The following is a 23467-nucleotide window of genomic DNA, read 5'->3' on the forward strand; positions in this document are numbered from 1 at the left end:
AGTGTCAATCTTAATGGTTAATGGTGATGAATTGAAATATGCTAATTAATTAGTGCTAACTATTAATGAAATTACAAAAGCAAACCCAAAAACTTACTTTTTCTGATTAAACATATATTTTTTTCTTACATTCGGATTCCTGACCTTCAAATAGTGTGTGGGGGGGTAGGCAAAATTTTGAAAAAGTTGGATCATAAAGGGGGGAGGGAGTGGATAGGAAGCCATACATATTTGACGACAGGATCAAAAAACATCCAAGCTATGTAGCTGCCGCAAATGAGTAATTTAGGATATACAATTTAAGAGAGCAATATCTAAATTTACTCTGTTGCTAAGCAACCAAGTTCATACAATAAAAGCGAATAAAATAATGTATTGTGATTGCTTAGAGAGGTTTGTTTATTAATAGTTAATGGGCAAATAGCTCAAAGTTTCTAGACAATAAGCATTTTTTGAGCCGATTTTTGACAAAAAAGCAAAGACTGTTTTATTATTATTTTTTTTTTAAATCTCCTTTGAAAAGAACATTGATAAATTATTTATGATTTTCCAAGCTTTTAGAATTTTAACACATAAACTATTTATTTGACTTTCTTATATTATACATTTATCACCAAATATCGCTATTATGATTTCTTTGTGTTCTTTCTTAATTAACAACTTGTTTTATGATTCTTACCAGTACTACAAAATTGTGATATGGATATAAATAATATGACTTAATGAGATATTGCATAAACAATATGAATGGGAACAGAATTTGATATTATACTTTTATTGTATTTTTCTCTTAACAACTTAGCAGCTTCCTCAAGAGTAGGCAAATGTAAATCATCTAACTCTTCATTTTCAAATTCTTCATTCATTTTCTCTAAACCATAAAGCAACAATTAGTTTCAGACTTAGGCAAGTTGGAAAGAAAAGAAACATGAACAATAAATATACCTTTTGCATAGTTCACAGAAGTACAGTTTCTTGCCCAATGTCCGAATTCCCCACATTTAAAACAACCAGTTATATTACTTTTGTCAGCACCAGAGGAGGCTTTTTTCATTTGTTTCCACTTGTTCCATTTCAACTTTCTAACATTTGTAGAACGAAATCCTCTTGAAAATTTTTTCTTTTTGATGTCTAATCTTATGAAGTTTTCATTTAAAGATCCACTAGCAATTTTTCTAGGTTGAAAAAAAAAAATTAAGGATGAATGAGTAAGTAAAATGGATCAATTTTAAATTATAAGAAAAAAATTTCTTTTAATTTTCATACTTTATTGTATCTAAGAAAATTAAGACAGTTAACATCTTTTTAGTTTGATAAAAAAAAGAAGAGAATCTTAGCTAAATATTTAGTTTAAGTTGAACATTACAAAAATTATTATTTGCAAAAAAATTTTTTTCAGAATAAAATTCAGTGAAAAAAAAAATAATTCAGCAACAGGATTAATAGTCATTAAAAAGGATGCAAATTTAAAATTGTTTTGTCTCTTAAATGTAAACATTTTGCAAAATGCACACAAAGAAATACCAATAATTGATTGATTTATAATTTACAGATAGTTTTCTTTGATTGATTTTGACAGAATTTCATTAAACTATAAATTTATTAGTTCAAATTTTGTTAGAAATAGGGAAGTAAAGTTTTTATTTCTTATACTAGCAAAGAAATAATTGACAAATTAGTACCAAACCTATTTGCAAAGATAAATTACAGATTCTGATTTGAACTCATTAATTGAAATGTATATTTATTAAATATTCACTAGCACTCTAAAAGAAAAACTGTAGAAAAAGACATGAGCCTGATTGATTTATATCATAAATATATCTATTAAATAACCAGCATATTAAAGAATAAATTTCAATTGTTTAAATGTAAAAAATAAATGTAGGTACCTATTGAAGAAATTAGAGTGATTTTTCCAGCATTTATAAATATCTAATAAGAAACAAAAAAATGATAGGGTGTACTTTTTGCTGCATATGGATGAAGCTAAAATACATGAGTAAACCATGGTACAAAAACAGGCATACTAGAGTTTTGGTTCTATAAACAAGAAATTTCTTCAGAGTTCAAAACGCAGAATGACAGAAGAAAACAAGAGACAAACAAGTTGCATTAAGCAAAAAAGAGGTTTCACTAACAAGGGATGAGGAACAATTTGAGCTAAAAAATTAAACTAAAAAAAAAAAAAGAGATAAGAAAAAGGTATATGTGGGAGTAGGACGAGAACCCCAAGTTATAAACTAATTTAGAAACTAAATTAAAATTGATTTCAAAATATTAGGAAAGAATGAGATACCAAAAGATCATTAATTAAATAATTTGTATTTTCCAAAATATGAAAAGATTCCCAGAAATCACGGTTCAGACCAATTATTTTCTTAAAAAAAATTAGGATTTCAAGGTATTTAAAACTCAGTTTAAATTCATTTTCCCTGACTTTTCAGGTACTTTAATTAAATTCCCTCACATTTCTCTGATTTTTCAAGTTTGATAAAATTCCCTGTTTTGGGGCCCACCAAAAAAAAAAAAAAAGAAAGAAAGAACAATAGAAATTATTTTACCTTTTAAGGTGAGAAGCTTTTTTTGAAGAGTCTAACACTTCAATTGAACTTCCAGAAGACTTATTTAACTTACGTCTTTTTGATGGTGGTTTTTTCTCTGAGGCAGAATCATCTTTAGAAGAGATTTCATTATCTGATTCCTTCTCATTTTGAGATGAAAAGTTGAATTTTTCAGAGCAAACTTCATTTGATGAATTATGCTTTGCAACAAAACTATTGGTAACAGGCGAATGTTTTAGAGCTTTCAATTCATTCAAACTATTTGTCTTGGCAATGTCAGCTGAATCTTGTTTGCTCTCTTTTATTTGACAACTATTATGTTTGCTTTCATTCAACTCATAATAATTTTGTTTAGTTTCATTCATTTCATGAAAACATTGTTTATTTTCTGTTAACTCACATTTTTTCTGCACATCATCATTTAGCTCATTCTTTTCAGGTTTTTTGTTTGATGGAGTTTGTTTATTATGAACTTCTTTAGATGTTTTAATTACATCAGCAGTACTTGATAAAGAAAAATCACACCTTTCCAGCCAATCTGCATTTACATTTTGATCAAATTGTAATGGTTTTAATTGTGGAATAAAACCTACAGTTGAAGGAATTAAATTGACAGATTGAACAGTCTTGAATCGTTTTATCATGCCAGTATTATCATTGAAAGGGGAATCACATTCACTTATATCAACAACAGGACAATTGTGATTAGCCTTTGGCAGAGATATTGGAATGTCATCTTTAACTTCAAATGATACTGATGTGGCAGAATTTGTTACTTCAGAATTGCTTGTTTCAGAAGCCAGAGGAAGAATTCTCTGTAAAAAAATATCACTTTTTAGTTTTTTCCTTAAATAATATAATACAAACATAAACAAGATGATTAGCTTTTTATGAGTCAACTTAGTTTAGTCTTTGAAGTTTTACGTATCATAGTTAGCTGTTCAGTGTATTTTGTACTAGAGAATGTTGAGATTTAAGAAAGACTGAGGAAAATAACCAACAAATATTTGAAAGAAAAATACTCAGCACCATCTTCGGAGGTGTTAAAGAAAGCAGTGCTTGACAGATTCAGTACAATTATGAATTTAACAGAAAATTTAAATAACCAAACATAATTTCAGTCATTAAATCCTATAGAATAAGATAGCTCGGTCACATCTGTAGAAGTGATGATGGTGACTCAGTTAAGAAGATGACTTTTGAAAAGCTTGCAGGCAACTGAAAAAGGAGAAGACCAAACACCAGGTGGATTGATTCCGTGGAAAAAGATCTTAAAACCATGGGAATCAATAAATAGGAGAAACCTAGAAGACACTAACTAGTCGTCTCCATCGAGCCAGATGGAGACGACTAGCTGGGGCGGCTCACTAGGCTGTCATGCTGATGGAAGAAGTTAGCTTTATATTGGCAGAACTTATATAACTATAAATATTTAGAATTTTTGTTATAATTTAACATTTTTACTATCAGTAAGTTCTGGAGAGGGAGGAACAGTCTGTAATGACTTTAGTTCTGAGAAATGAAGTGATAGGATGTTTCATTAATCTAGGCAATAGAGCTCAAAAATGGACATTACCTGGAACAAATGGCAGAAGTTTTTATTTTTTTGACATTTATGTTTTTTGAGGTGCTGAACACAAATCCACACATTTTGAAATAAATTTTTTCCTGGTAAAATCCAGTTCTTGTCGTATAACTTTTTTATGGATTAGGATAGAAAATTTCTGATAGTATATTTGAAAACTAGAGAAAATTTTCTACAAATTTTACATTTACAATGTGTCTATAGAGTAATAAATCAAAGAATTAGTATTGGAACAATGAAAAAAGCACAGGAATGATGTTTCCCCCAAGGACTTCAATGGAGATTTATAGAGGAGAATAATTAATAAAGGCTTGAAATGTATAAAAAATTCTTTTGTGGGATATCTATATTAAAAGAAAATATAGGAATAAAACTCAATTAATTAATTACTCAAATTAAACTTCTAGCAACACTTATGTGAGGTTCCCTATCCCCCTCACCAATTTATTTCTAGCCCTCGAGAAAAGAGTTCACCCCTTAAGTCCCACATTCCTTATAACCATAATTTTTCTAAAAATCATGATGTTATGTTTAAATGTTATTGATCTCTCCTACATGATCTTGAAAATAAAGTTTGGAATATGAGTTTTTCCCATATTTCATTTTTGTTCTGAATTAAAAAAAAATCAGTTCCCCCAAGTGCCTCATCCAATAAAATCACAATTTTTAAGGACACTACTCCTTAAACATTAGGGTTTTTTCTTCTAAAAAATACTTGCACAATTAAAATTTAGAATATTTTCTATGACATTTGGAAGCTCATGAAAATTTTATGTGAAGCAAAGTTAATAATTTAACAGAGTAAAAAAATTAGAAACAAGTTAAGAAACTACTTATTGAAAACAATGATAAGAGTTATATTTCAAATTTTGATTTTAGGAGATGGGTTCTTCAGGGGGAGTGCTTTTTATGCTGTTTGGAACAAAAATCAAATTGGGGAAAAACATACATTCCAAACTTTATTTGCATGAAAATTAAAAAAGGGAGACCAAATACTGTTGTTCTCAGAAATTTTTTAAACAAAATCATGATTACATGGGAAGTGGGGAGGGGTTAAAGGGTAAACACTCTTCTCAGGGGATAGAAATAAATGGATGAGGGGATGGGAAAACTAGCATGAACGTTGTTAGAAGTCTAAATTAAGCAAAAATTTAAAGATAAGCAAAAAATCAAAAATGAAAAAGACCCTAAAAATGTGATTTTGGAGAAGATTTATGAAAAATCAGGTTTATTGAGAAGGAGTTCTCCCCTCAGAGGTTGAAAATAATTTTTTATAACATATTTCTAGATATCGCAGGAAAATTTGTTATGCATTCCAAACCTTTATTAATTCTTCTTCGTGATTTTCCGTTTAACTAGTGAGAGAGATATTATTCCAATGATATAGTGTCTATTCCTATATTCACAATTTTTAAATTTATAACCATATGTACACTATAATATATGCATGTAGGAATTTTCTCTAGTCTTCAGATATGCTATTAAAAATTTTCTATCTTAAGGGAAAAAAATAGTTGCATGCAAAAAACTGGATATTTTTTCAGGGAAAATACATACTTCCCAAAAAAATATTGTTTGTAAAATGCGGATTCATCTTCAGCACACCCCCCAAAAAAATTATTCAAAAAATAAAAACTCCTACCAATTTTTACAGAAAAAAATCCTCTTTTGAGTGACATAGGCTGAGCTGATTGCTTAGTGACATAGAATGTAATTTGATCTGGTTTGATTCCTTTGAAATTTACTAATTTTAATTGATAAGTAAGAATATAATTTCTGATTTAAAAGATTATGAACAGGGGTGTTGTAGGGTTGGAACGAATTGGTACGACATTCTGGTACTTTTCTACTAGTCGCTGTTCTACAAGCCAGTATGCTGTTCCAGGACTTTAATTCAAGTATTTTGTTTAAATGATTGGTTGAAAATAAAATTGGTTTTTATTGGTTGGCTTTTATATTGCTTTAATTGTATGCGTAAAAAACACCATAAGGAACTAAAAACCTTGTTTATACTGAAGTTTGTGGCTTCATCAGATAAATATCAACTAAGTATTAAAGATTCTGATAAAATTCTTTATGGTAGTAAAAGTATTGGTTCATTAAAGTTAAGGGTTTGTTGTAAACAAATCTACAGATAAAATCAGGCGAATTCTAAGAATGGAATTTGTTGAACTCATAAAAGCCCCATTCCTAAATTACAGTTCTTAAATCTTTAAATAGATATACAGAAAAAAAAGACTGCCAATTATTGTTTAATTTTGTGTTAGTTGATAACTCATAGGTATTTCAAAATTCTTGTGGGAAAAATCAACTAAATACTGTAATACTGTTTGGGCAATTTGAGAACAAATAACTAAGAAATGTACACTTACTTTTACATTCAAAGAACTTGAATTAAACTTCAGTTTGTCACTTATATTTTTTACATATTGTTCATTATATTTCAACTTAGAAGATTTCAAATTTGATTTGTTTAAACTCACACTCCAAACATCTTCCTATGAAAAAAAAAAAAACTCTTATAAATATTAATGATAATAAAGTAATGAAACTAAAAAAATATGGAATAAAAAACAGAAACATACCTTAATAAAACTGTTCTCATTAGTTTCTTTCTTTTGTAATTTCCAATAACTTTTATATGATTCTGTAAGTAAAGGATTAAACTTTTAATGATTAATCAGAAATTTTAAAAATATTATCATTAAATTCAATCACACTCAAGTAGTTATCATAAAGCTAGTCTCTAATTTACATAATAGCAAAGCAAGCTATAATATAGGATTTTTTTCCTTACATTTTTATTTTGGTAAGGACATTTTTTTATAACTTTAAACATATTTGCATTTAAAAAAATCCTTTCAATTCCTCATTCATAATTCTTTTCCAAAATTAAAATAAAAACATCCAAACAATTATAAAATATAAGTGCAAATGCAAACAGATAATTTTTTATGACAAAATAATGTTCAAAATAAACTACCATTTATTTAAAAATTACCGATGACGTGAGTAAATTAAACAGAATAATAAAATAAATTTTCAATAGAGAAAGTTTAAAGTATACTACAATTTCTTTTCTTGAAGAAGGCGAGTATTTGAAAAACTTCAAAGGTTGTTAGATTAAAAAATATAACATTCATTTCGTCTTTTAATTAAGAAAAATTGATATATTGTCCTTATTACACTTAGGTAAGTTTAAGTTAACAATTGATATAGAAACTGAAGTTATTTGATTCTTGAATGCCATATTTTATTTTCCGGAGTCCTCTTTCAATAGGGTTATGTGGCTTAATTTTAAACTCTGATAATCAACTTCATAGTTTAGACACAACTGAGCACAGTTCACAAAATATCTTTCAATATCTAAAATGGTGTATATTTCCAAATATAAGCCGAGAATTTTGGAAAACCTTTGAAAGCTAAAGTTGGAAGGGGGAAGTCGGCTTATAGGGGAGATTTCCGTATCATGATCTGTGGCAGAATAACTGCCAAGTCTTGGAAACTTCTGGGCAGTGGCCCGCGAGAAACTAAAAAAAAACATCACAGAAAGGGACCAACTCGAAAGGTATAACTCGTAGCCACACCCGGGCAAACATCTACATGTTTTTTTAAAAAAATTTGCAAGTTTAAAATCTATTTGGCATCTTGGCGATTGTAGTTGGTGAGACAGATCACGATACGTAAATATCCCCGGCTTATAATCACCTCCATTAACTTTGAAAAGTTCTTAAGAGGACATCGTCAATAGAAATACATCTCTTTTTGTCGGATATTAGCGATAATCACTAAATATTGCGAAAGGCACATGCAAAACATAAAAATAATAGAGACACATAAAAAAGACAATTTGAAAGGAACACTAATATTTTTTAATTTTCTAATTACGAATTTAGAAGGTCTTTTTGCCATATATACAACCGGCAATAAAAGAGAGGAGGTACATTTTTATTCCCAAGCATGGTATGAATTTTTTACCACGTTGGAGTTTTGAATTTTTATTTTATTAAGAACAAAATACTACACAAACTGTGAAGAAAAAAAGTACATGTTTCAAAAAATATTCTTATCTACCTTTAATATTCGATGGTGCATTAGTAATGTCCTCCTAAAAAAAAACATGTATTAAGTAAAAACATCACATAAAGCTAGTTTTGTGATGAAATAAAAATGTAATAAAATAACAACTTACTTTACTTGGTTTTTTAAGATTTATTTTAAGAAATTCAGACTCCCAGCTTTTTATTTTCAATTTTAAGTCTCTTAATGTATTTTTATAGGTTGTAGACATATTATTTCCATTTACTAATAATACCAAATACTTTAATGTATGCAATGTTTCACGTTACAAGTGGTTTGACATTTTTTATGAATTCTTATTTATTCCAAACCATTAGTAGATAAAGTCAAATTAAATCATGAAATATAATGGATACACGTATAATAGATTAAAGATAAGTTACAAAAATTTTCTCTTTATTTGTATAAAAAATAATTACTGTTTCTCTCAATTAAAAACACAATGTTTGTTTTCAAATTTTTGTTTACGCGCCTAGAAAAGAAAAAAGGAAAGGAAAGTAGTTTTTTCGCTTGTACTCTCTAAATCGAGGAATTAGTGACTGGAATTTCGGTTTATTATTAACTGTTGTTTTCACTGTTTATATTCTGATGTTACGTCATGATCAAATCGTGGCCGATTTGTTATTGTAGGAGTAATGTGTAGATGTCAAGCAAATTTTACTTGATAAACCTATTGATGAGCCAACGTACTTGTAAAATTAAATTTTTTATTTTAATTTTCTAAATTTATAGAAATATATATCTATTTTTTTTTGTTGAATTGTATAGAGACCACATTCTTAATATTATGGAGGACAAGTTTTGCTTTGCCATTGATCGAGGCGGTACCTTTACTGATGTTTTCGCTGTTTGTCCTGGTCGTAAAGTTAAAGTTTTGAAGCTTTTGTCAGATGATCCTTCAAATTATAAAGATGCTCCGAGAGAAGGAATTCGACGTATCCTCTCTGAAGTAATAACTACTTTTTCCTTTATTGAAAAGTATAATGTGTTACTCTTGATTAATTTGTTATTCATATATTTTCGAATATTTTTTCTTTATTAATTTCTTATTTTGTACATTTCAAATATACTGTATTTCTTTGCGTTCGTCGAAATATATTTTAATTTGTTTAAATACATATTTGCATTAGCATATATTTTTTTCTATTTTGTTAATGCATTGATGATAAATTATAAATGTTTCCCTAACCTTTTCATTGAATTGGTTTTGCCCTAACCTTTTCATTGAACAGTTTTTCGTTTTCATTTACGCAACGTGATGCCTGATCTTTGGGTGGACGTACTGGTATTTTAAATTTCAATTCTAAATAATTTTTAGAGAAAAGTAAAAAGGGAGGAGTTTCTTATCAGTAGGTAGCTATGTCTTAAAATGATGCCAGATTTTAGCAACAACTGATCACTAAAAACAGACTACCAAACATTGAGGATTTAAATAGGATCTATTGGTCATGTCAGAAATAAAGTAAATTATGCCATCACACCATATTCATTATTTTCAACAACATAATTCCTTTTTATGAGTTTCTTTTATCCACTTTCATCTAGGCTTGCATATTAACAACTTTTTTCAAGATTTCTTTTTCAGTGCATTCTAGTCTAAATAAATGATACTCTTATTGTGTGTAAGCTAGTTTAATTATTTTTCATGTTTCAGTTTCTAAGCATATTTCTTTGATAGTTCATGTGATAAAGTCAGGGTTGCCACAGGCTACTAAAATGCAACTATTTGCTACTATTTTCGGCCTTAAGCGACTATGGCGACTTTTTTTTGCCTGAAAAGGCTAAAAAAGCAACTATTTTCAGGAAAAGGCGACTATTAGGAGACTTTTTGTTACTCTTGGCGAAGTTTTTCTGCAAAAATGAACGTTACTTTTCAGAACGTTAATAAAAGAAAGTAAACTTTAAAGGCAAAAAAAGCAAATATTTTCAGGAATAATCGACTATTAGGAGATTTTTTTTACTCTTTGCGAAGTTTTTTCGCAAAAATGAACGATACTTTTCAGAACGTTAATACTTTTATACAATCATTTATGTCCAAAGAGCCAAAAATTTAAATTTCCATTGGATTTAATAAAGTGCTTGTTATATGTTCTCTTTGAGGGGCAGTTTTGTTATTTTTGATTGTTTTTTCCTTCTATTAACATTCATATTTTATTGTAATTCAACTTTTATTTAGGTACCTATTTTCTAATATATATACCTTTTATATTTGTACAAAACTTTTTTTTAATTGGAGCTTAGTTTAGACTGGGCGATAAATTGATGTATCGCGAAATATCGATTTAATGCATATATCGGTAGGCCGATGTAGTGACTTTCGTTTCAGGTGATGCATCAGAAATCTGATTTAAACCGCCGGAATAAGATTACAATCGCAGTTTAACGATTTAATATGCAAGGATCCTTGACTAGGCTAACGCTGTTACCGCACTAACAAAGACGATTTTGATTTCGTCTAGCTGCAGAGATGTAGATAGCGTTTTGCTATTAAGATGTTAGTTTTGTGATGTTGAATGACGAAGAGCGAATTGAATCAGAACTCCCGGTTTCGTGCGAGGATCAGCGTTGTAATATAGAACACAATGCATGGTTTCCTTATGTCCATTTTTGTCTTTGGGATTTTGCGTGTTTTGAAGATTATTTTCAATGGGACTTAAGTCATTTTGTGATCGTTGTGCATTTTATTTCGTCGGAAATAATTGTTGGATTTCTTGTAAATTATTTTCAGTGAGACTTTTGCAGCGATCGTTTCGTTCTGCATTATTTCATACCATTTTTTTTCTGTCTGGGCTTAACGATTCTTGTTAATTATTTTTAGTAGACCTACTGTTACTTTGCGATTGCTGCACAATTGCTGTTATCTTAAATTTTCGTTTTGAACTCAATAGATCAAATCATTGATTCTTTTCAATTATTGTATCTTATTTTAAGCGATACAATTTAATAGGGGTATTTTGTATTTAACTTTGTTATAAAAAGTTAGTTTTTTTAAATTTATTAAATGTAGTTAAGTATAATAATTTGATTGTTTTTCAACCAATAAATGCTCAGTCGTTTTTAATTGTAAAAAAACTGAAACAAAGCTTACCTTTATTTAATTTGCTTTTATTTTTGAGAAAATGAAAGCAGTTTTAAAAAAATTTGGCTATTAGTTAAAACAAATTTTTTTTTAATTAAATAAAAAGTTTAGTAATGTTTGGACGTTTTTAATAATTTAACATTAGTACTTAAAGTATTTTTTTAAAATTTTTATTAAAATTCTTTCAATACTTGTTTGTTTTATAATTTGTTTGATAGTCAGTATCATTGTTAAACAAATAAATCTTTAGTCGATTTTATTTTCAAAAATGAAAATAATAATAAATAAGTAAAAATATTTTTACTTTTATTAAGTACAGAGTTTGACCATTAGTTAATACTACTTTTTATTATTTTAAGTAAGTAAATCAAAAAGGGTCTAATTATGTTTCAAAAGCATGTTTTTTTCTTCAACAAATAATAAATAAAATTTTTTTTTTTTCTGAAGTGAACATTTCTTTGGTTTGTTTTCCACTTTCGTTTTTTTTTCTTCTTTTAATTTTTAATGCATGTATGTAAAATAATTTGTTACAGTATTTTTATTTTTAAACCAATAAATCTTAAATCATTTTTAATTTAAGAAAAATGAAATAAAGCTTGGGTTTGCTTTTACTTTGACTTCTTTATTAATTTAATTGAAAAAAATTAAGCAATGATATTGATGTCATAGTAGAATATGTTTAGAATTAATATTTTCTTTTGTACTAGATTTATTCCTTTTTATTTATTTTTGATTGATTTAAAGATTTCCCATACATAATTTTTGAACATATACTAAATTGCGATTTATCACTATATCCTGATGTCTAACTGACGATGTATCACGATTTAAAATTTCTGACTTCACCCAGTCCTAATAATAGTATTTGGCAATTAAGCTATAATTTTAGTTATTTGGCTACTATTTTTGATAAATTTTTGTTCCAGTTCAGGCAACTATTTTTATAGTTTTAGGCAACTATTTTCAGTCTTGAGGCTACTAAAAGCAACTATTTTTGTTCATTTTTTACTGTGTCAACCCTGTAAAGTTACTATTTTCCATTGATTTAGGTAACTGGAAAAAAATATGAAATGGATGAACCTTTACAAACAGATGAAATAGATTGGATTCGGATGGGAACAACTGTTGCCACTAATGCTCTCTTAGAAAGAAAAGGTGAAAGAATTGCTTTAGTGATTACATCTGGGTTTAAAGATGTTCTTCATATTGGGAATCAGTCTCGGCCTAAAATTTTTAGTTTGGTATGTTTTATTTATTCATTTTTCGTTTTACTTAATAGGAATTTTTTATTTCTAATTTATGGAATGCTCTTATTCTAAACTTCTTTTTACCGGTTGTAATTTACTTGGTATTTGCCATTGTTTAAAATAATTTTTAACTTTGAAAATTGTTGGAGATAGTAGGTACTGGATGTTATGAAATAACTTGGACAAAGTATGACAATATTTTTATCTCAATAGATTGGATGTCAATAATAAATCATATTGAAGAATGAATCATAAGCTTGTTTGTGAAAGATTTTATACTTCCATGGTCATAAAATTTTTAAAAAAAAAATTCACCTTCCTTTAGAATTCTGTTCTAGGATGCAGAATTGAAGATATTTAAGTATAGTACCTGACATATTTTCTGAACTTTCTTTTAACACAAGAAGGGTAACTTGATTTTTTCATTCAATATTTTTTTCTTCTCCATTAATTCAATTTTGAAACATGTGTTAGTGCTTAACTTCTTAAGATTTTAACAGATTTCTTTGTGTGAGGAATAGGGCAAAATATCTATTAGTTAGTTGCACCTCATAGCAGAGCATTTTATAATACCTTTACAGCTCTGTATTTATGCCAAAGGTGGTTTACAGGTGTAGTAATGTTTTTATGTATATTTGAAAGTGTGATTGTGATATTTTAATAAATATTAAAACTTTGTTTTGTATGCGTCCAAGTTATTTTTTTATATCACTGTTTTTTTTTTACCTTACATAAACTTGATGAAGGGAGCTTACAGCTTCAATAAAAGTACAAAAAATATTGTAGAACTGTAAGTCAGGTGAATTGTCTATCAATTTTATGACTTTTATATTGTATTTTTACTCTAAATCAGAGACTTTGTCCCGGATTCTCTGAAGTTTCTCTGCAATTTTGCCTGTTACTATGAACTATAGGAATTAACCCATTCTACGGAAAAATATGATTTTTATTGTTTTTTGGTAAATGGTTATCGTTTATTGGCCATTTCCCAAAGGTTATTAAATTCTGATATACTTAATACGATATTCGATTTATCTATGAAAGTTCTAACTTTTTGACACAAAAATTTTATCTTAGATCTATGTCGTTTTTCTATGATTTTTCAACCATCTCCCAGTGATTTTTGTAATTTGAATATTTTAAATATGATAATAATTTGATATGTGAATTTTGAGTTTCAGCCTTCACTTTCTCGTGTGCCCAATAACAACAATTCAATTGTAAATCTGATAATTCCACTTTTCTAATCGTCTTTAGTTTGTGGTGGCCATGTGGTTTTTAATCCCAAACTTTTTTTGTAATGTTATTTCAACATACGAATTTCATATTTAAGTAATCACTTTAGACATGATGCCTCCATTGTAAATCAACATCGTTTCCGAAATTTTGTGGACAGCTGTTAATCATTTTTTTGACCATTTCCAAATCGTCTTTCCAATTTTGATATCTTTTTATGGTGTGCTAATTTTGAACTTGAGTTGTATTATGCCATCATGAATCCACATCGTTTTTTGATCTTTTTTTGATAGTTATATATTATTTTTCAGCTGTTAATGATTATAATTTTTTGTGTTTTTGGTTATTTGCATCTATTTCTTTTTAAATCTTGATAATTTAAATACAACATTATTGCAAAATGCTAAATTTTCAAAATACTAAAAATTCACTATTTTTTACTTTTTTTCACTATTTATTTCATAATGTCTTAAACTTTCTAAAACACATTTTGTACAATTATTGAAAGGGCTTAGAAGCTACTGAAAATTTTCATGATTACTTCAGAAAACTCTGATCATGAGTTGGAGTATCTGCAAAATTATATTGACCTTACTCTGTTTTAGATTTTATTTTAACTATATTTTTAAGTTCTAGTGTTTCTATGAAATATTACTTCAAGTTTTAATTGTGTAAAATAAAATTTTGCCACAATTATGCTATAAAAATGTAGTAATGTTTTTTATTATCTTAGAAAAAAAATTGAGTCAAGGGATTTGTCTATCAATTTTATGACTCTTAAGTTATATTTTAATAAATTATATTGATCTTATTTAAATATAGATTTTATTTTAACTGTATTATTGTTTTGATTGTTTGTTGAAAACATCAAAAATAAAATTGTCAGTCTCATTTTCAGTAACCAGATTACTTTCCTAAACAAGAAATCCGTTTTTTTTTTCAATGTTATTCTAAAGCGAAAAAGTTTATAGCTCATTATCTATTTATATTTTTGCACACATTTGTTCAACTGTGAAAGGTTTAAATAAATATTTTGAATACAATTACTTTTGTTTTAATCAGTTACTTTGAAATAGTAACACATTTCAGAGGAAGATACCTACGGGTTTAAATACAACTTTGAAATTTTTTTAATAGCAAGATATTCTAATATTTTAATTTTTTTTGATTTGAAAGCTTACTACAACATGTTAATATTCTGTTTTAAAACACAATCTTCTTTTAGGAGTTACTATGAAGTAACAAGAAATTTATTTTAAAAATCTGTTTTATTACACTTTTCTGAACATGATAGTTCTAAGCAGGTTTAAATAAATCTTAAAATTATTTTATTGATAAAATATACACTAATGTTTTAAATCTTTTCGATTACAACAATGTGTTAGGATATTGTTTCTTTCCTTTTTTTTAAAGTTTATTTGCTTTTAGGAAATAAAATGTCCTGAAGATTTGTATGAAGAAATTATTGAAGTTGATGAAAGAATTGTTTTAGAAAAAAGCAAGTGTGAAATTAAAAAAATTTGCCCTACTTTAATTAGTACTACAGGGGAGAACGTAAGTTTTATTATATATTTTTTTAAGTATTTAACATTATTACATTGATGTTTCGTTCATTATAAAACTATTTTTCTTAATTTTACTCATTATCTTAAGTTATTGTAATTGTAAGAAATAAAATGAAAGTTTTATTAACTATGTTTCGTCAGAAAATAATTTTATTTTTGTCAGACTTAAAATAAAAAATGTAGGATGCATCCTTCATGTTTTTTAACCTGGGAAGGTTGCCTTCAGTTTGTAGCTGTAATTAATAATTTTGTTTTATTTGGACCTAAAACAGAAAAAAATAGTGTGCATCTTTTTCAAAAGACTTCGAAAGTTTTATAATGAAAGTGGTATTTTCTACATTTTTTGTTTGGTATGCCACCAATAAAATTATTTTCTTCTTTTTAGACTACCTAAAACTGTAGTTATTATGACTTTACTTCATTATTTCCTTTTTAGTTTTGTCTCCATTAGTTAATTTTTAAAAATATGTACAAGTTAGTATAAAAGGGGTGAAGTCTTGATTAGCAATACATTTTGCTTGTAGTACTATTTAAGAAACAATTTTAACTTGTATCAGTATTAGGTACTGAGCTTCAGGTGAAATTTGAATTCTATAGTTCAATTTAAATTGATTATAAGGTTTAAATATAATTTGGAGATAACATGACAGTATAAATTCTGCTTATAACAGTTGTGAAATATTTGAACACTGAATCGTTCTTTAGCCCAGGGCTTATATTTAACTTTGAACATTCCAACTAGTACAAAGTGGTTGAAATTTTAATTGGCAGTAAATTCTATTTGGGTATAAAATAACAGTAAATTCTCCTTGTAGAAAACAGGTAGCAAGTTAAATTTATGTTGTCCTTAGGCATGGAGCTCTATCAAAGATTTGAGTCCTTAGGTAGTTGAAGAGGGGTCAATATTTTAATTGCAAGATTCCACCCTTACAGGCACAGAAGGTAGTTAATAAAAATGTTCTAAAATAGCTTAAAAATGGGTATAAACAAATAAAAAATATTGTAAGATGAATGACAATTTAACATTGAAATTAATTCAAAAGATCATCTTAGTTTTTAATTTATTTTACTCACAAAATTTAAATGTTTTTCTTAAATTCAATGGTTATTTTTATATTCTTTGGTTTACTGATTATAAGTTATGTGTATGAAATATTTAAAATAATTAGATTTACGTAAATTATACTCTTTCAATTCTGATTAGGAGTTAATATTTCAAACCAAAGATTTAAATAAAGTCTAAAAACACAAAAAGATGTTACTTTTATATATTTAATAGTCTTTGAAATGTTTTTAAATAATATAAACTTCATTTTGGGCAGAGACTTTTTTTAAAATTTACCTTTAACTTTGCTTATTTGTCTTTCTGAAAAGGGTTAGAAAAATGCAGTTTTGTTTTATATTAGTGAGCAGTGTTTTTTTTTTCCTATTCTGCTTAGGTTAAAGTTTGGACTCCTTTAAATGAAGAAAAACTTAGAAATGACTTAAATATTGTTTTATCAAAGGGAATAAAAAGCTTGGCTGTTGTTCTAATACATTCCTATATGTAAGTTTTTAGCACATTTTTAACAAACCATTCATGTAAAATAATTTTTGTATAATATTTTTTATTGAGTATTCTATTAATAATTAGGTTTCCTGATCATGAGCAATATGTTGGCAGAATTGCTAAAGAAATGGGTTTTGATCATGTTTCTTTATCCTCTGAAGTAATGCCCATGGTTAAAATTGTACCAAGAGGACATACTGGTAATTTACATTCTATGCTATGAATATACAACTAGTTTGATAAATTTATATTTGTGTTAATTTTGATTTTGATTTGTTACTTTTAGCGTGTGTAGATGCATATTTAACTCCTTGCATTAAAAGATATGTTACCAATTTTTCAAATGGATTTGAAAATAAATTAGAAGTGAGTTATATTTTTTATTTGTTATACAGTTTAAGCAGTTTAAATTTGAAAAGCATGTTGGTGTAATTTTTTATAATATTATTTTAATAATTTTTGCTTTTAGAATGTCAATGTGCTGTTTATGCAATCTGATGGAGGATTAACACCTATGAATTTGTAAGTTTGACTTATATTTTTATTATGTATTTTTCTTTTCTAGTTGTAATATAATAGTGACACATTCTTTTATAAAGTTATTAATATGGGGTAAATTAGAACAAAAACTGTGTAGACAAATAAGTACACATTTTCTCCTTTAATAATATCAAAAAGTATTAAATACTTTCAAAAATGTTAAAAAAAAGTGGTGAAATAGAATTCCAAGGTTTCAGCTTAAATGCTTAATTTTTGCGTGATGGGGACTTGAAAAATAATAATTAAGGACTAGATTTTGATAACATATAAATGTTATTTTTTCAACCCTATTTCTATTTTTAAGTACTTAAAAATTTTTTTTGAATATATTTAAATACATGTATGTATATATATAAGTATATATTATATAAAACCTTATGCAAAAAAATCCTAAAATTGTAAAAAATAACCCCACAATGTATATACATACATATATATATATTTTTTTTAAAGAAAAAATTACAGATTAATAAGTTGGGAAACAAAATAAGGAAAAGATCTCGTCATCAGCTCACATGATTATATCCATAAAAAAGAGAGCTTTCTAATATTGTATTAACGTAGCCAAAGCTAAATATACGAATGCAATAGTGTGAATAGCACAAAAAAATGTAAACATTTTAAGTCAAAAATGCAAAATAAACGTAACAAGCAAAAAATAGAAAATAAAAATTCAAGACAGTACAGAATAAAGCACAGAATAAGTCGCAACTGCACCAAGCTGCCAACGTTATAACTGGCAGACTATTTGAAGGAAATATTTGAAAAAAAAAAAACCAGAAATTATTATCTCACATAAAACTGAAAAAAACGTCACAACAGGAAAAAGCAGTAACACAAAGTAGCATCCAAAACATCAGCAAAAAAAAAGGACTAAATTGGAAACCGAAGTGGTACACATGGTAACATCATCAGGGGGGCATTACCATGTAATCAGTGCGGGAGCAGTTTCTGCAGTTGGTCGTAAAATACCGCAAACAAAAATATTCCCAATTGCCCCAAGAATGATATGAAGAAACCAAAAGAAAACAAGTCAGGTGAAGACTATATAGTGAGATCTCTAAAATCGAAGAAGTAATACATAAATTTAATAGATCGGAAACAAGATTTTTTGGGTGAGATTCAAGGATCGCAGGTTTGAGTATTTAATTAATTTGCATGCCAAAAAAGATGGAGAGCAAGAAATATATATACACACATATATATACTCATATATATGCACATATATATAAAAAATTTAAACACACATATATACTCTTATACACTTGCGAAAACACAACCACATTGTGGAGTATTTTTTAAAATTTGAGGATTTTTTTGGCATACAGTATTTTTTTATAAGAAAATTTTAAAATATTTTTTCATTTTAAGTGTAACTTTCTCTTACAACATTGGTTTTTTTATTTGTTTATCAAATAAAATTATTAATATGATTTGAACTATTTGGTATAGTACAATTTCTGAAAAAAGTTGACCATTATCATATCCTCTAACATTTGAGACGGTTAAGAATTTTTTAGTACCTTTGTAAACTAAATCAGAAATCTTTAAAACAAATCAAAGTGTTTTAAATCTTTTTAAAACCATAACTGTTTGTCTCTCTGAAAAATCTATCTGTTTAAAATATTAATATGTTTTGGCAAAATTATTTAAATTCTAATTTATTCAAATATTAATACATTACTTTTACTATCACTATGAAAATTCTATGGTAGTTAGAGGGTATGCATTGTGTACCATTAAATAAATTTGTTGATTAAGATAAAAATTAGAATTATTGTCTGGGGTCTTTGTAGGAGGATAATACAGAGAACAAAAGCATTAGATCTAACATTTATTTCAAATTTTTTTATGTGACATTTTTTGATGTTTTTTATGGTTACTTTAGGTTATTAAAATCTGATTTCTAGTAATTAGTGCTAATGATTTATCACTAGAGATAAAATTTAAAACATACTCTCTAGTTTTAGAATTATAAATTTTTTGGGCTACTGGAGTTAAGCAGTGCATTACTTTATTTCTTTGCACACACCAGGTCCTTGATTGGCACTGATTGTTTTCAAATTCTGGCAAATCTAAAAATAAATTTAATGTTATGTTCTATGTTGAGGCAAATGCCTAATATCATGAAAGATTGTAAAGTTTTTTTTTAATCTTTACCTTAATACTATTTAGACAAATTTTACTCACGCTATTTCCAACTACATTTCTAATACAACTTCAACATTAATTTAAATCTAGATGTTTAAATTTGATATAAGCTTCGTATAAAAATTATTCTAAATTGTCAATTTTTTGTGAGAAAAAGTGTTCAATTAAGCTATTATATAAACCATTATGCTGTTGAAAAGTTCTTCATGTTATAATCTAAGGAGTAAAAATTTTTAATAGAACCCATACTCTTCATTATAGTTTTTATTATGCGTTTTAAATTTTGTGTGTGGAATTTCTTAAAAGTTTTTTTGGAAACATGCACAGATTTAATGTTTTCCACATTTATGAGGGAAAATAAAATCGCTTGATGGCTGTATTAGGTCTCCCCCTCCAAAATAAAAGAAAAAAATATTGTAAAATTTTAAATTCAAAAACTTTTTTAATCTTTTTTTTTTTGCTTGCCTTTTTTTGAAAAAACAAATCAATTCCATGCATTGCACGAATTTATTTTTCTTCATCAAATACAAAATGCTTTATTCAAATCGATTTTTAACTTTCTGAGATAATGATGCCAGAAATTTGCCTGTATTGGCAGTGAAGTACAATATTGGAGGTATTAAGTTTCTTTAAAGCTTATACATAAACATTATTTGCACAACAAAAGAAGTAATTAAAAAAGTGAATCTGTTAAAGGTAATATGATATAAGTTGTTATAGCTATAGTAATAGTAAAAGTCAAGTAATTAATAAAAGCTTATAAAATAGGAATTTACTTATTATTTATTCATCAACTTATTAAATCATCATTTATTAAATTGAATTAATTGAATTAATTTCATCAACTTAAAATGCTATTTTTAAACAAAGATTTCATATTTCAGATAATTATGCGCATTGTAAATTTTTAAAAAATGTGTGAAAAGAGGTTTTGAAATTTTTTTTATTTCAGACAATTTTAATTTTTTTTCTTTTAAAAGAACCATTTTTAATTTTTTTTTATTTAGGTTCTGTGGTTCAAGAGCTATTTTATCTGGTCCAGCTGGTGGTGTAGTTGGATACAGTAAAACTACTTATAGTAAAAAATCCCCTATGCCTGTAATTGGCTTTGACATGGGAGGTAATATATTTCAAAATACCTATGTGCTCATTACTTTAATTGTTTTCCACTAAATTTACTTTGAAGTTACTTTTTATACCATATGCAATTTACAATACATGTTGTAGATTTAAGTATAGTTTTTTTCTTATTAATAAGCAAATTTGTTTTGTTTTTAGGTACCTCTACTGATGTTAGTAGATATGATGGTTATTATGATCATGTCTATGACACAGTTATTGCTGGTGTTAACATACAAGCACCTCAGGTAACTTTTGAGAAATTCTTTCATTATTAATAATTAACATGCTTTTTTATCTTTTGTAAAACTATATTTTATCATTTTCTGTTTCATTATTTTTTTGTTGTTTACTGTGGCTATTATGCCTAAAATATGTACTAAAGTAAATACATCTTAACTAAAAGCTTTAATGGTTAAAAAAAAGAGGTATTTTTAAAAACGCAACAAATTATTTTTGCAGCTTGCTCCTTAACAACAAAAGAAGTTTAAATACAAATTTTGAAGCACTTAATACATCAAAAGATTTTGAATATAAAGTATATATGTAAAGTTATTTATAGAATGTAATGACATTTTAGGATAATTTATGGAAAACATTTTATGTTTGTAGCTTGACATTCAAACAGTTGCTGCTGGCGGAGGTTCTAGATTATTTTTTCGTACTGGTCTTCTTGTTGTAGGGCCTGAATCTGCAGGTGCTCATCCGGGTCCTGTCTGCTATCGAAAAGGTAAGTATTTTATTACCTCCTCCTGCTACTACTCCGTATGTTACTTCATAATTTTAAGTCACTTAAGTAATTATATTTATTTATAATTACATGATTTTATTATTACATGATTAAAAATCTTTTTTTAAAATATAAGCGATAGTTTTACTATGACTTTGTAAAGGATAATTATGGTTTAATAATATTCTTAATCTAAATTTATGAGATTTCTAGAATGCTAGACAGTTTTTATTCTATTAATTTTCTTAACATGCTAGTTTTTAATATTATTACCAATTATACCAACTAAATTGGCAGGTTAAGTTTCATCATGCTAGGTTATTTCTAATTATAAGTTATCAAACTCTGCAACTTGGTTTAAACAAGATATTTTGAGGCAAAGTATTGCAAATTGGAAGAAAAAATTCATATAAAACAAAAAATAAATGAAAAATAATTAAGAAAGTTGTTTTACAGCCCGTTTAAACACTTTTATCAACACAAATGAGTTAATATATGTATTTTTAAAGAGGCTCCAAACTTTATCCTCTGTTATTTTTTAAGATATTTGTTTGTTTTAAATATTTTGTATTAACTTGTTTGTATTTTTTTTCTGACAAATATATTGCTTAGACCCTAATATAAGATTATTAATTATCTCAATCAGTTGTTTCAAGATATGATTATCAGTTGCGTTGCCTTTTGCTTCATTCATAGGTAACACAAAGTATGCCCTATCCTCATATTGTATAATGTTCTGCTAAATCAAAAATCTAGTTATAAAATTAGTCAAGAAGCTTATCAACATATGATGCTGCTAAATCAAAAAATTATAAAGCAATATTTTCTATTGTATGCTTGGCCTTTCGGACTAAAATATTTACCAAGACTCCTGCTAATTATGTTCTCAGTTAAAAACTTTTTTAAAATTATTTAAAAGAAATTTGTAATTTAAAAAAAATTTAAAAAACTAAGAAATTTGTAATTTTAAAGTTTAATATAAAATTTAGAATTTTAAAAAAAAAAAATAATCCTTGCATTTTAATTGAAACATAAAATATTAAATATCTATTAATTTTTTTAAAATTTACATTTTTTTAAAAATTTTATTTAATATGAAAAGAAATAATTAATAAATCAAATAAAACATATTAAATAGTTATCAGCATTTTTAGAAAAGAAAATTACAGATAAAATTCAAATGTCCCAGCTGAGATTTGAACTGCAGACCTCTTTAATAGAATGCAGACAGCTTAAGTATTGCTCTACAAATGCACATAAGCTGGAAAGTTTTGTTAGTTTAAAAGTAAATGAATTGAAGCTTTAATGGGGTGTATTTTATCTCAGCGGCAAATATGGTGGCTAGTTTGTACCCTATGCAAGGCTTAAATTGTTGCTCTATAATTCAAGCTTAATTTTTTTCCTAGGAATTTTACAATCCTTGTAAACACTAAAAAGTTTTAGCTTCAATTAAAAAACCTGTAAGATTTAAGTTTCTATTCAGTTTTATTCTGAAACTATGCATGTTTTTGTATGTAGGAGGTCCTTTAACTGTGACAGATGCTAATCTTTGTCTTGGCAGATTACAGCCAGATTATTTTCCTAAAATTTTTGGAGCTACTGAAGATTTACCTTTAGATAAAGATGGTACAATCAAAGCTTTTGAAGAGTTATCTGCAGAGGTTTGAGTTTATTATGTTTTTAGCAAATTTTGTGAAAACAACTTAAGAATAGTTTAGGCAAAACATTCTAAAAATTAAGTTCATTCTAATTGTTGAGTTAAATATATTAAAACAATTGATTAATAAATAAATAAAAATAACAGATTAAATACACAGTTGCTGTATATTTTATTATGCATTTGTGATCGTTTTCTATTAAGTAAGCATGACTAAGTATTTAATACAAACTCAGGAGCTAGCAATTTTTTTTAAAACTACAAATTTTAGATAAAATTTTGTACTTAAATTCTATAGCTTTGTAAATAAATAGTTAATACTGTAGATGCAAAAGAGAATTACTTTCATAAATGTTTTATTAATT

At 26.8% G+C, this 23467-nt stretch overlaps 2 protein-coding genes across 5 annotated transcripts in view; one reads left to right on the forward strand and one right to left on the reverse strand.

The window, feature by feature from the left end:
• RecQ4 (RecQ4 helicase) overlaps positions 1-8789 on the reverse strand; it is a 33210-nt gene extending 24421 nt beyond the window's left edge. Inside the window, exons 1-7 of one of the 4 annotated variants that reach the window (XM_043042837.3) lie at positions 8342-8789; positions 8224-8257; positions 6735-6796; positions 6522-6647; positions 2565-3379; positions 946-1175; positions 773-871 (exon numbers count right to left, since the gene is read on the reverse strand). In XM_043042837.3, coding sequence (XP_042898771.2) covers positions 773-871; positions 946-1175; positions 2565-3379; positions 6522-6647; positions 6735-6796; positions 8224-8257; positions 8342-8440 — 1465 coding nt within the window. In that variant the 5' untranslated portion in view covers positions 8441-8789. The remainder of the gene's footprint in view (positions 1-772; positions 872-945; positions 1176-2564; positions 3380-6521; positions 6648-6734; positions 6797-8223; positions 8258-8341) is intronic. The other 3 variants (XM_087159601.1, XM_071180166.2, XM_087159605.1) reach the window with 3 other exon arrangements.
• A 25-nt stretch (positions 8790-8814) lies between these two features.
• LOC107456462 (5-oxoprolinase) overlaps positions 8815-23467 on the forward strand; it is a 54785-nt gene continuing 40132 nt past the window's right edge. Inside the window, exons 1-12 of the mRNA XM_043042841.3 lie at positions 8815-8915; positions 8998-9178; positions 12358-12549; positions 15220-15345; positions 16796-16902; positions 16990-17105; positions 17192-17271; positions 17375-17427; positions 20604-20716; positions 20875-20963; positions 21328-21445; positions 22964-23106. Coding sequence (XP_042898775.2) covers positions 9017-9178; positions 12358-12549; positions 15220-15345; positions 16796-16902; positions 16990-17105; positions 17192-17271; positions 17375-17427; positions 20604-20716; positions 20875-20963; positions 21328-21445; positions 22964-23106 — 1299 coding nt within the window. The 5' untranslated portion in view covers positions 8815-8915; positions 8998-9016. The remainder of the gene's footprint in view (positions 8916-8997; positions 9179-12357; positions 12550-15219; positions 15346-16795; positions 16903-16989; positions 17106-17191; positions 17272-17374; positions 17428-20603; positions 20717-20874; positions 20964-21327; positions 21446-22963; positions 23107-23467) is intronic.

This window comes from Parasteatoda tepidariorum, chromosome 1, assembly GCF_982258835.1.
Source record: "Parasteatoda tepidariorum strain Cologne lab strain chromosome 1, Ptep-v5.0, whole genome shotgun sequence".
NCBI lineage: Eukaryota > Metazoa > Arthropoda > Arachnida > Araneae > Theridiidae > Parasteatoda > Parasteatoda tepidariorum.